The sequence below is a fragment of the Loxodonta africana genome, chromosome 10, assembly GCF_030014295.1.
Source record: "Loxodonta africana isolate mLoxAfr1 chromosome 10, mLoxAfr1.hap2, whole genome shotgun sequence".
In the NCBI taxonomy this organism is placed as follows: domain Eukaryota; kingdom Metazoa; phylum Chordata; class Mammalia; order Proboscidea; family Elephantidae; genus Loxodonta; species Loxodonta africana.
The window spans coordinates 35,428,340-35,442,400 of record NC_087351.1 but is presented as its reverse complement, the minus strand read 5'-3'; the positions used below and the strand labels follow the sequence as shown (position 1 = coordinate 35,442,400).

General features: G+C 43.4%; 1 protein-coding gene across 2 annotated transcripts; it reads left to right on the top strand.

The window, feature by feature from the left end:
• Positions 1 to 10,500: 10,500 nt before the first annotated feature.
• Positions 10,501 to 13,705, top strand: LOC100676374 (chymase-like). Of its 2 annotated transcripts, none has more exons than XM_023540116.2 (5): positions 10,501 to 10,632; positions 11,257 to 11,407; positions 12,348 to 12,483; positions 12,708 to 12,854; positions 13,375 to 13,705. In XM_023540116.2, the coding sequence occupies exons 1-5, from the start codon at positions 10,554 to 10,556 to the stop codon at positions 13,516 to 13,518; spliced, it is 657 nt and encodes a 218-aa protein (XP_023395884.2). In that variant the 5' UTR covers positions 10,501 to 10,553; the 3' UTR covers positions 13,519 to 13,705. The 2 variants fall into 2 exon arrangements, with proteins under 2 accessions (XP_023395884.2, XP_003421056.3); XM_003421008.3 differs by having other exon boundaries at positions 12,708 to 12,962.
• The last annotated feature ends 356 nt before the right edge of the window (positions 13,706 to 14,061 follow it).

Genomic DNA, 14,061 nt, shown 5'->3' with positions numbered 1-14,061 from the left:
CTATGCCTGCTCCATTGCACTGCTTTCTAAATCTGGTGCAAGATGGCGCAAGCTCACCCCATCAGCTGTCCCTTATCTACAGCATTTCTTTACAAGAAACTTTAGCATTCATGAAAGTCAATAGGTATTGTGTTCCTGCTTGGCAGCATGAGAGTTAAAACAATTTTAGGTACTTCCAGCATGACAATGTAAGGGGCCCCACGAACCCATTCCCCACGTAATCTGGGGAATATTATTAAACAAACAAACACACACATACACACATTTAAAGCCTCTGGAAATGGTCCCAAGAATACACAGCAAATGAAGAAACATTTATTTTAGAAAATATACTAAAATTCCATAAAGACAGTGAAAGTGTAACGATATTTGCACTAAGACCAACTCTCTCCCTCCCGTCTCAACTCAGTGATATGAAAACTCTACTCCAGACTGGTGTAGCCAAGAGCACGGGGCTCCTTCTGCTCCCAGCTAGCTCCCAGTCAGAGCGCTATCTTCCCAGGAGGGCACATCAGCACTTCCCATTTTAGGACCTGCCCCAGTTACATGTTGCTGAGATCCCAGTTACATGCTGCTGAGGCTACGTTCTGTGCAAGTGAAACTGAGAAGTGGGTGCTCCCTTCTTCTTCCCAGCTCCAACCTGGATGGAGGCTCTACCTTAGGTGTGGAATACTGGAGCCTCAATAGCCGTTGTCCCGGCTCCTAACAAGGTGGTTCCACACAAAAAGAAGTAATCCAAGAGGACTTCAGGGTACTGCCACCCCCTCCACCAAGTGCTCAGCTCCTAAAATGGGAGTGTCATTCATACAGAAGCTCACAAGTATCCCCACCCCCAGGTTCGGAGCCCTAGTACAGGTTTTACCTTGGAGGAGAAAATACCCGTTGCCATCGAGTCAATTCCAACTCATAGCGACCCTACAGGACAGAGTAGAACTGCCCCATAGGGTTTCCAAGGAGTGCCTGGTGATTTTGGTTAGCAGCAGAACACTTAACCACTATACCACCAGGGTTTCCAAATGTCAAGCCACTGTTTTGGCCAGGAAGCAAGGTATAAAAAAGATAGCTCCTAATCCCTTCCCAAAGGAACTGACTTCATTCACAGCAGACTATCCATTAAGATATTCAAGCCTAAGGCCACTCTCAGATAGAGGTTGTAGAGAAAGACAATTAGAAGGATATTGGCAGGGTCATTGGACATATGTGTTAATCTGTAGGCCAGATAGTTTGCCCAAGAGAATAAAGGAAAGAGACAGCTTGGAGGGGCTGACTCAAAATCAGAAAAAATCTCCAACACTGACCTTGGGAACTATAACTTCAAAAGATCCCAAATTTTATTACCTAGTCTGTGCAGCAATTTATGCCCGAGGGTATTGTTGAAAACAATAGAGCAACCAGCAGCAATGGGTGGAGCTTAACGGCTGGGATGATCAGGGAAAAAGACAATAAAAGAGAGTCTTGCCCGAACCACTGTCATCCCAGAGTGACTGTGGGCATACCCAAGTCTGCAGACCCCAAGGAGAAATATCAGATGTTTAACACTGTGGAAGGGAGGGGATAGGCTTCATTAAAATAATCCAGCCATTCATTAAAGAAATAAACAAGCAAATAACCGTAACAAACCCCAAGGAGGTTGTCTTAATCATCTAGTGCTGCCATAACAGAAATACCACAAGTGGGTGGCTTTAACAAAGAGAAATTTATTTCCTCATGCTAAAGTAGGCTAAAAGTCTAAATTTGAGGCGTCAGCTCCAGGGGAAGCCTTTCTCTCTCTGTCAGCTCTGGAAGAAGGTCTTTGTCTTCAATTTTCCCATGGTCAAGGAGCTTCTCATGCACAGGGACCCTGGGTCCAAAGGACGCGTTCTGCTCCTGGTGCTTCTTTCTTGGTGGTATGAGGTCCCCAACTCTCTGCTTGCTTCCCTTTCCTTTTATCTCTTGAGAGATAAAAGGTGGTGCAGGCCACACCCCAGGGAAACTCCCTTTACCTTGGATCAGGGAGGTGACCTGAGTGAGGGTGGTGTTCAATCCCACCCTAATCCTCTCAACATAAAATTACAATCACAAAATGGAGGACAACAATACAATACTGGGAATCATGGCCTAACCAAGTTGATACACACATTTTTGGGGGGACATCATTCAATCCATGACAGAGGTAGTGGAAATGAGTATCAACAGTTGATACAATATATAACCTAAAATGTCCAGCATCCAACAAAAAATTACTATAAAAAATCATACATGCAAACAAATAAAAAAATATGACCCAGACATCAGAAACAAACAACAAAAAATTAAAAAGCAATAGAAACTGCCTGTGAAAGCAACCAGATGTTGGATTTAACAGACCAAGACTTCAAAGTAGCCACTATAAATATGTAGTTAGGCCATGATTCACAGTGGTTCTATAGATATGATGTAATCACCACCCATGATGTGATCTGTTGTGAGCAGCCAATCAGTTGAAAAGGGAGTTCTCTTGGGAGTGTGGTCTGCATCCAAAATATATGGATGTTCTGGCAAAACTTGCTCTCTCTTGATTCTGCACCCAACTCAGCATACTCTAACCTCCTGTTCTTGGGATGTGAGCCACCAGCCTGCTCTCTGACCTGCTGATTTTGGGTTCCTAAGTCCCTGCAACCACATGAGTCAGGAGAAGCCTCCAGTTTGATGCTTGACCAACAGATTTGGACCTTGCTAACCTCCACAACTGCATGAGTCATTTCCTTGAAGTAAATCTCTCTCTCTCTCTGAATATATATATATATATACTAGTTTTGCTCCTCTGGAGAACCCGGCTAAGACACCCAGCAACTAGGGATAGCCCCTATGCTCTCTGTCTTAGTTATCTAGGGCTACTATAACAGAAATTCCACAAGCTGGTGGCTTTAACAAACAGAAAATTATTCTCTCACAATTTAAAAAATTTAGGGGGCTAAAAATCCGAATTGAGGGTGCTGGCTCTAGGGGAAGATTTCCTCTCTCTGTTGGCTCTGGAGGAAGGTCCTTGTCTCTTCTGAGCCTCTGCTTCTGGGCAATCTTCGTGTAGCTTGGCATGCATCTTCCCCCATCTCTACTTGCTTATCTCTCCTTTTATTTCTTGTAAGATAAAAGGTGTGACTCAAGTATTAGTGTGACGAATAAGAATAGTGACTGGGGTAAAGGTAGTGACTTGAGTCATACCCTCTAGTAAGGTGGTGACTCAAGATACAGCCCACCCTAATTCTCATTAACATAATGGAAAACTCATTCCCAAATGAGACCGTGATCACAAACATTGTTGCTGTGTTGTTAGGTGCCAACTCTTAGGGACCCTATGTACAACCGAAAGACACATTGCCCTGTCCTGCACTATCTTACAATCATTGCTATGCTTGAGCCATCATTGCAGCCACTGTTGACCCTCTACTTTACCAAGCATGCTGTCCTTCCCTGGGGACTGGTCCCTCCTGAGAACACGTCCAAAGTATGTGAGACAAAGTCTCACCATCCTCCCTTCTAAGGAGCATTCTGGATGTACTTCGTCCAAAACAGATTTGTTCATTCTTCCGGCAGCCTATGATATTTTCAATATTCTCCACCAACCTCATAATAAAAATGCATCAGCTCTTCAGTCTTCCTTATTCATTGTCCAGCTTTTGCATGCATGTGAGGCAAGTGAAAACACCACGGCTTGGGTCAGGGACACCTTAGTCCTTAAAGTGATATCTTTGCTTTTTAATACTTTAAAGAGGTCTTTTGCGGCACATTTGCCTAATGCAGTACATTATTTGATTTCTTGACTGCTGCTCCTATGGGCATTGATTGTGGAGCCGAGTAAAATGAAATCCTTGACAACTTCAATCTTTTTTCTATTTATTGTGATGTTGTTTATTGGCTCAGTTATGAGGATTTTTGTTTTCTTTATGTTGAGGTGCAATCCATACTGAAAGCTGTAGTCTGATCTTCATCAGTAAGTGCTTCAAGTCCTCTTCACTACCAAGTAAGGTTGTGTCATCTGCATATCCCAGGTTGTTAATGAATCTTCCTCCAATCCTGATGCTGCATTCTTCTTCATATAGTCCAGCTTCTTGAATTGTTTGCTCAGCTTACAGATTGAAGAAGTATGGTGAAAGGATATAACCCTGAACCACACCTTTCTTATTTTAAACCATACAGAATCCCATTGCTCTGTTCAGATGACTGCCTCTAGGTTTATGTACAGGTTCCACGTGAGCACAATTAATTGTTCTAGAATTCCTGTTCTTGGCAAAGTTATCCATAATTTGTTCTGATCCACAAAATCAAATGCCTTTGCATAATCAATAAAACACAGGTAAACATCTTCTTGGCATTCTCGGCTTCCAGCCATAATTCATCTGACATCAGCAATGATATCCCTTGTTCCACACCTCTTCTGAATTCTGCTTGAATTTCTGTCAGTTTCCTGTTGATGCATTGCTGCAACTGTTTTTGAAATATCTTCAGCAAAATTTTACCTGTGTGTGACCTTAATGATACTGTTCAATAATTTCCACATTCTGTTGGATCACCTTTCTTTGAAAGGGGCACAAATATAGATCTCTTCTAGTCAGTTGGCCAAGTAACTGTCTTCCAAATTTCTTGCTTCAGCATTGCACCCATTTGTTGAAACATCTCAGTTGGTACTCCAATAATTCCTGGAGCCTTGTTTTTCACCAATGCCTTCGGTGCAGCTTGGACCTCTTCCTTCAGTGCCATCAGTTCTTGATCATATGCTACCTCCTGAAATGGTTGATGGAGCCCTCGTGGTATAGTGGTTAAGAGCTTGGCTGTTAACCAAAATGTTGGTGATTCAAATCCACCAGCTGCTCCTTGGAAACCCTGTGGAGCAGTTGTACTCTGTCCTGTAGGGTCAGTATAAGTCAGAATTGACTCAACGGCAACAGGTTTGGTTCTTTATTTTTGAAATGGCTGAACGTCCACCAGTTTTTTTTGGTACACTGACTCTGTGTATTCCTTCCATCATCTTTTGATGCTTCCTGCATGGCTCAATATTTTGCCTGTAGAATTCCTCAAGATTACAACTCAGGCTTAAAATTTTTCTTCATTCTCACAAACTACCTAATAAGCTCCCCCTGCTTGCTGAAAGAACCAAGGAAAAAATTCAAGTCTTGAGTTGCAATAGTGAAGGATTCTATAGGGAAAATATTAAATGGCCCAGGAACCATCAAAAGACGATGGAAGGAATACACAGAGTCATTATACCAAAAAGAATTAGTCGATGTTCAACCATTTCAAGAGGTAGCATATGGTCAGGAACCAATGGTACTAAGGGAAGAAGTCCAAGCCGCTCTGAAGGCATTGGTGAAAAACAAGGCTCCAGGAATTGATAGAATATCGATTGAGATGTTTCAACAAACGGATGCAGCACTGGAGGTGCTCACTCATCTATGCCAAGAAATATGGAAGAGAGCTTCTGGGGCAACTGACTGGAAGAGATCCATATTTATGCCTATTCCCAAGAAAGGTGATCCAGCCGAATGTGGAAATTATAGAACAATATCATTAATGTCACACGCAAGTAAAATTTTGCTAAAGATCATTCAGAAATGGCTGCAGCAGTATATCGACAGGGAACTGCCTGAAATTCAGGCCGGATTCAGGAATATCATTGCCGATGTCAGATGGATCCTGGCTGAAAGCAGAGAATACCAGAAGGATGTTTACCTGTGTTTTATTGACTATGCAAAGGCATTCGACTGTGTGGATCATAACAAATTATGCATAACATTGCAAAGAATGGGAATTCCACAGCCACTTTGGAAATCGATTTGGTGCTTCCTTAAAAAAACTAGAAATAGAACTACCATACAATCCAGCAATCCCACTCCTTGAAATATATCCTAGAGAAATAAGAGCCTTTACACAAACAGATATATGCACACCCATGTTCATTGCAGCACTGTTTACAATAGCAAAGAGTTGGAAGCAACCGAGGTGCCCATAAACGGATGATTGGATAAATAAACTAAATAAGAATTGGAGCAACAGTTTAAACAGAGAAGAAAATATTCTTTGATGGTTATGACAGGGGGGAGAGAGGTAGGGAGGGAGGGAAAGGGGTATTCACTATAGTAGGTAAGTTTTATTTTAGGTGAAGGGAAAGGCAATACACAATACATGAGAGGTCAACACAACTGGACTAAACCAAAAGCAGTTTCCTGAATAAACTGAACTCTTCAAAGTCCAGTGTAGCAGGGGCGGGGTTTGAGAACCATGGTTTCAGGGGACATCTAAGTCAATTGGCATAATAAAATCTATTAAGAAAACATTCTGCATCCCACTTTGGAGAGTGGCGTCTGGGGTCTTAAATGCTGCAAGCGGCCATCTAAGATGTGTCAATTGGTCTCAACCCACCCGGGTCAAAGGAGAATGAAGAACACCAATGACGCAAGGTAATTATGAGCCTAAGAGACAGAAAGGACCACATAAACCAGAGACTACACCAGCCTGAGACCAGAAGAACTAGATGGTGCCCAGCCACAGCCAATGACTGCCCTGTTGGGGAATTCAACAGAAAAACCCTGACGGAGCAGAAAAGCAGTGGGATGCAGACCCCAAATTCTCATAAAAAGACCAGACTTAATGGTTAGACCGGGACTGGAGGGACCCCGGAGGCCATGGTCCCCAAACCTTCTATTAGCCCAGGACAGGAACCATTCCCAAAGTCAACTCTTCAGATAGGGATTGGGCTGGAATAGGGGATGGAAAATGACACTAGTAAAGAATAAGCTTCTTAGATCAAGTAGACACATGAGACTGTGTTCATATCTCCTGTCTGGAGAGGGAGAGAGGGCAGAGGGGGCCAGAAGCTACCTGAATGAACACAAGAGAGAGTGGAGGGAAGAACTGTGCTGTCTCATTGGAGGGAGAGCAACTGGGAGTGTATGGCAAGGTGTACGTAAATTTTTGTAAGAGAGACTGACTTGATTCATAAACTTTCACTTAAAGCACAATAAAAAATAATTTAAAAAAAAAAAGGATGGGAATTCCAGAACACTTAATTTTTCTGAGGAACCTTTACATAGATCAAGAGGCAGTTGTTCGGACAGAACAAGGGGGTACTGATTGGTTTAAAGTCAGGAAAGGTGTCCGTCAGGGCTGTATTTTTTCACCATACCTATTCAATCTGTATGCTGAGCAAATAATACGAGAAGCTGGACTATGTGAAGAAGAACGGGGCATCAGGATTGGAGGAAGACTTATTAACAACCTGCGTTATGCAGATGACACAGCCTTGCTTGCTGAAAGTGAGGAGGACCTGAAGCACTTACTAATCAGAGACCACAGCCTTCAGTATGGATTGCACCTCAACATAAGAAAAAAAAAATCCTCACAACTGGACCAACGAGCAACATCATGATAACCGGAGAAAAGATTGAAGTTGTCAAGGATTTCATTTTACTTGGATCCACATCAACACCCACGGAAAAGGCAGTCAAGAAATCAAATGATGCATTGCATTGGGTAAATCTGCTGCAACGGACCTCTTTAAAGTATTGAAAAGCAAAGATGTCACCTTAAAGACTAAGGTGCTCCTGACCCCAAGTCATGGTATTTTGAATCACATCACATGCATGTGAAAGCTGGACAATGAACAAGGAAGACCGAAGAAGAATTGAAGCCTTTGAATTGTGGTGTTGACAAAGAATATTGAATATACCATGGACTGCCAAAAGAGTGAACAAATCTGTCTTGGAAGAAGTACAACCAGAATGCTCCTTAGAGGCAAGGATGGCGAGACTGTGTCTTACATACTTCGGACATGTTGTCAGGCGGGATCAGTCCCTGGAGAAGGACACCATGCTTGGCAAAGTACGGAGTCAGCGGAAGAGAGGAAGACCCTCAACGAGGTGGATTGACACAATGTCTACAATAATGAGCTCAAGCATAACAACGATTGTAAGGATGGCGCAGGAACAGGCAGCGTTTCGTTCTGTTGTGCATAGGGTTGCTATGTGTCCAAACCAACTCAAGAGCACCTAATAACAACAACAAGCTTTGTATATATAAGCCCTCTCCTACAATTCCAGCTTGTTTTTACCTTATACTTGAGTGCGACCCTGCATGTGGTCCTGCATCATGGCATGCTGCACCTCCTCGTCTCTGGGAACTGTGAGAATAATAAATGCAGTTACTTTTCATGGCCACCTTGACTCCTCTTTCCTGCATCCCACATGACTTACCATTCCACAAATGGTAAGAACAGAAAAGAAATTATGTAAATATAAAAGATAAGATAAATGTATATTTTCTCTCCTTTCTTCTCTTACCTGATTTAAAAAGCATTTGTATAAAACAATACGTACATTTGACAAAATCCAACACACTTTTATAATAAAAGTAGTTGGTGTCTTAGTCATCTACTGCTGATTTAATAGAAGTAACCACAGCCGAATGGCTTTAACCAAGAGAAATTTATTCCCTCACAATCTAGTAGGCCAGAAGTCCAAATTCAGGGCATCAGTCCAGGGGAAGGCTTTCTCTCTGTGTCAGCTCTGGAGGAAGGTTGTTCTTATCAAACTTCCCCTGGACTAGGAGCTTCTCCTCGAAGGAACTCCAGGTCCAAAGGAATCGCTCTTCTCCCAGCACTGCTTTCTTGGTGGTATGTGGTTCCCTTGTCTCTCCGCTTGCTTCTCTCTTTTTACATCTCAAAAGAAATTGGCTTAAAACAAAATCTAATTTTGTAGATTGAGTCCTGCCTCATTAACATAACTGCCATTAATCCCATCTCATTAACATCATAGAGATAGGATTTACAACACATAGAAAATCACAAAATGGTAGACAATCACACAATACTGGGAATCATAGCCTAGCCAAATTGATACACATATTTTGAGGGAGGCACAATTCAATCCATAACAGGTGGCAAACTAGGAACAGAAGGGAAATTATCCAACATGACAAAGGGCATTTATTTAAAAAAAAAAAAAATTTTTGCAGCAGGCATCATACTCAATGGTGAAAGGCTGAAAGCTTCCCCCTTAAGGTCAGGAACAAGACAAGGGTACCCACTTTCACCGCTGCTATTCAATGTTGTACAGGAAGTACTAGCCAGAGCAGTTAAGCAATAAAAAGAAATAAAAGGCATCAAAATTGGAAAAGAATAAATAAAACTCTATTTTTATGTAACATAATACTATATAGAGAGTATACAAATGAATACAGAAGAAAGTTATTAGAGCTAATAAACAAATTCAGCAAAGTTGCAGAGTACAAGATTAATACACGGAAATCAGCTGTGTTTCTATACACCATCAACAATCTGAACAGGAAATTAAAAAAAAAAAAACACTGTGAAGCGACAGTAATATTATTTCCCAGGATCGTTGAGGGAAAAAAAAGAAAAGTAATACCTCAGATACTGACACTGCGTATATCCTATTTCTGTAAAACCAAGCATTATTTGTAATGTGAGAGTAGGAAATCCCTGCCCCACTGGATCAAACCACCCTTCTCCTATATATATAAATTATCTGTTTCTCTTTCGTGGTAGAGCGGAAAGGGCATTTGATTTCTAATAAGAAAAATTTAAATCTGAACCATAGGACTTGATAGCCAGGTCCATAAAATTGTGATAATAATACCTATTTCACAGGGTTGTTATGAAAGTAATAATATATCTAAGAGTTGTGACAACAAAGTGTATGCATAGCCACATACTAGGCTCTCAAAAATGCTCATGAAAATCCCATTTGCTTTTGTGACAATGTATGTAAAATCCTATCATAGTGCCTGTCCCCTCCCCTGTCTATTCTCCTTGGATCTCTCTCCTTCTACCAATGAACATTTAGTTCAGAGGAAGAGAGAGATCCAGATCAATGTTTTTCAGATGTTGCTCACATTTTAACATGGAGTGGAATGGAAACTAACAAAGAGCATTGTACATAAACCCGTTGCCTTGAGTCAATTCCAACTCATAGCCACCCTGTAGGACAGAGTAGAACTGCCCCATAGAGCTTCCAAGGGGCACCTGGTGGATTCGAACTGCTAACCTTTTGGTTAGCAGCCGTGGCTCTTAACTACTGCACCACCAGGGTTACCAGCATTGTACATGGTAAGGATAAATATATTTCCTGAAATTTTGATTTGTGTATTTGTTTCTGCTCTTGTGCTCATACACGTACATGTATGTGTATTGGGTCATTTTGCTAAATGCATTTCTTAATGTAGGCCATAATCATAAAAGTTTGTATGCTTCAGATTCTGCCCTCCTCTCCCTGACACCACACCCATATTTCTGATGGGCCTTTAACCAGCTGCCCTAACTGGGTAAGACATGGTCCCTCCCCTTTATGGGACACCATGGTTGAGGGCTCATCCTGGGAACCAGCACTTGGGAGTTCAGGCTTCAACTTCACGTCTGGCAGAACAGATAGAAATTCTAGGAGAATTGCTAATCAGAAAGTCAGCCAGCTTAAAATGACAGACGAAAACATGACCAGGCAGTTCCTGTGGTTAACAGCCCTGCCCCTCCATCACTTGCTAGGAGCTATAAAACCTAAGACTGGAAAACAACACCAGCACTTGCCATGGATGGCTGCTCTGAGAAGATGCGTTTTCTTTCTCTTCTCCTGCTCGTCTTTCTCCTATCACCTAGAGCTGAAGCTGGTGAGTCCTGGGGTCCTTCTCTCTGGAATCTAGAGGATCACCCTCCTAAACCAAAAAAGCTTGATGTGAATATAGCTGACTATTAAACAGAGTCCCAGAATCTCCCTTTAAGAGTCCCAGAGTGAAGTCTCCACTTGGAATATGCCCACTCCTAGGCCTATGCCCACCCATGTAGTCTATGATAGTTCCCAGGAACAAGGAATTCCACGTTGATTGGGGAAAAGTTCAGAGTAAGTGAGAAGAAGGGTATCCCCGAGAAAACAGGCATATCCTCTTAATCTTCTGAGCTTCAGGATTACTTGTTATCTTGTGACTTGGTTCAGTGACATTACTCATGGGCTGTGGAGAAGTCAGGACAGGAACCTGGGGAGATAGTCCTGCTCAGTGACACAGGAGGGAGGTGTGTCTATGAGGGGAAAATGCCTAAATGACATTCAAGACAGGGTTAATTGTTGCATCCTGGAAGAAGGAACAAGAATTTATAAAGCAGATACTAGAGACACACGAGAGGGGAGATGAGTAGAAAACAGGGTGAGGATGAGATCCAAGGGAAGCCTCTCTCAACTTTAACCCAACTTGTGCATTCTCTGTATAGAGTATGTTGCCTGTGTTTCTCTGTTCCAGGGAAGATCATCGGAGGCAAAGAGTGCAAGCCACACTCCCACCCTCACATGGCCTACCTGGAAATTGTCACTTCTGGGGGTCAGCTGGGTAGTTGTGGTGGTTTCCTAATAAGACGGGACTTTGTACTGACGGCTGCTCACTGTGCAGGAAGGTGAGAAGATAGGTTCTTGTTGATCTTCAAGTGGGGGAGAAATGGTAGGAACCCATGGTGTGGCCTGAGGAGGGGCTCCTAGACCTGGATAAACTTTAAGGAGTAGGAGGAGTTGGGCTTGAAGAAACGAGCCTCATACTTGAGTAATGCCCTGAACCTCAGTCACTGGGCTTGAGGAAAGAGATATTCCCTTCAAGGGCCTCTCCTCTAAAAGTAGCACCCCTTCGCCCCCACCCCAACAAAAATACATGTGACTCACTTTGGGGGCCCTGGTTTACTAGGCTGCTTCCTCTATACTCTTTTCGAGAGCCATGGTCTTTAGCTCTTAGGGGCCAGAACTCATCTTATTTATGGGAAACAGAGAACAAGGTTCACATGGGGCTCCACCACTTCCCCCTTGCTTTGTTATCCCTAGCACAAGAGGGTTGGTCCTTATATAATGTCCCTGGATTAGGAAATGCTAACACCATCCCTGTCGTTCCTCCATGACCAGCTCAAAAAAACCAACCCCACTGCTATCGAGTCCATTCTGACTCATATCAACCCGATAGGACAGAGTAGAACTGCCCTATAGGGTCCCCAAGGCTGTAATCTTTGCAGAAGCAGAGTGCCACATCTTTCTCCCTCTAAGTGGCTGGTGGGTTCTTCCTACTGCCAACATTTCAGTTAGCAGCTGAGCATTTAACTACTGTGTCACCAGGGCTCCATGACCTTCTCAGTCCCCAGCAATTCCTGAGAGTCCTGGAAGTTGTCCCTGTTCCCTGGAAAAGCTGTTACCTAAGTAAACCTGAGCATTCCAAGCACCACAAGTGCCCCAGAAAAAGGCATGAGTAGAGACCCAGTGACAGAATCCAATCCTCTTTTCTCAAAATGGGTTCATCTCAGGAGAAGAGCCAAATCATCATGATTTCCCCTTGTCCTTCTTTCTCCATCACAATAGCTCTATAACAGTCGTGCTTGGAGCCCATAACATAAAAGAGAAACAAGACACGTGGCAGAAGCGCAAGGTCATAAAACAATTTCCTCATCCAAGATACAACAAATCTACTTTTCACAATGACGTCATGTTACTAAAGGTGATATCTTTCTTCCCCTTCTCTGCTTCTTGTTCTCTTAGGCTTCTCCTTTAGGTCCCCATTGCCCTGAAATTTCCCTGGCTTCACTCTAAACTGTACCCCCGCCCAGCTCACCCGTTTGAACTTAGCTCTGGTGGGAAGCTATTTGCCCTGATCCTCCCTGGTTGCCTCCAACTGTTCTGTGACTCATTTCTAGCACTGACAGCCCCCCATTCCCTTCACAGTTAAAGGAGAAAGCCAAACTGACCCTGGCCGTGGGAACACTCCCTCTCCCATCCCAATCCGATTTTGTCCCACCTGGGAGAATGTGCCGGGTGGCCGGCTGGGGAAGAACAGGAGTGGACAAACCTGCGTCCAACACTCTACAAGAGGTGAAGCTAAGACTCATGGATCCCCAAGCCTGCAAACGCTATGCAAATTTTGACCACAATTTCCAGCTGTGCGTGGGCAATCCCAGGAAGATAAAATCTATATTTAAGGTGACTCTCAAACTTGGGTTCTTCCCTATAAATCACTGGTTGAGTGCCAGAATTCTCCTGGGAGGAGATAGGGTCAGGAGGTTGTCGGCCAGTGAGAGGGTTTGGGATTGAAGGACAGAGAAAACTAGAACTGTCCCTTTGCAGATCCCTCCTCCCATGGTCCAGTACAGTCTCTGACCTTTCCTCCCAGTCTGCTGTATAGAGCATGTGAGCAACATGAAAAAGGCATGGTAGCTGTCCCAGGGAAGGAAGAGGGCATTGGACCTAAAATGTACAACCCCATGAGGAATCAAGGCTCCTGGGTCTAACTCTAGGTCTGATTGTAACTAGGAATTGGGTCCCACAGGCAGAAGTGGAGGACTTCCTTAACTCACCTTCTGCTCTATCTCTCTCTTTCTCTGTCCCTCCACAGGGAGACTCTGGGAGCCCTCTTCTGTGTGCTGGGTTAGCCCAGGGCATTGTCTCCTACGGACAGCAGAATGCAAAGCCCCCAGCTATCTTCACTCGAATCTCCCATTACCGGCCTTGGATCAATGAGATCCTGAAGAAGAATTAACCCCAGAAGCCTGGGTCAGCCTGAGAAAAAATCCAGACCTGGATCCAAGCCAAGTTCTCTGTGCCACTCACTCTGGACCTGCCTCTGGTTCCTACTGAAGCCTTGCCACATCCCTGAGCCTCAAGAAATTTCCTGAGGATTACAGAACTCTCAAAAAACTTCAATAAAGACCTGCTTCCAGACTTGAGTGTGTGTCTCCTCTCTCTGCTGCTCTCTTCTCCCTACACATAGCAACCTGATTCCTAGCACAAGAAGTCTGTAAGATTTGGAAGGATTGTGGGTGTGTGAGTGTGTGAGAGAGAGAGAAGACAAGGAGGAAAAAATAGAGAAAGAAGTGGAAGGGTTTCCCTACAGAGGCAGAATTCACATATCCAACTTTGACAAGAAATTACACCAGATCCTCCCTTGCCTTAATCATCAACCCTATACCAATTTTGACGTATCTTTAGTGATATTCAGAAACAATAAGAACATTCTGAATTTCAAATGAAATATAGGATGTTGAGCACCATCCCTGGCCTCTCGACCAGATGCCAGTAGCAA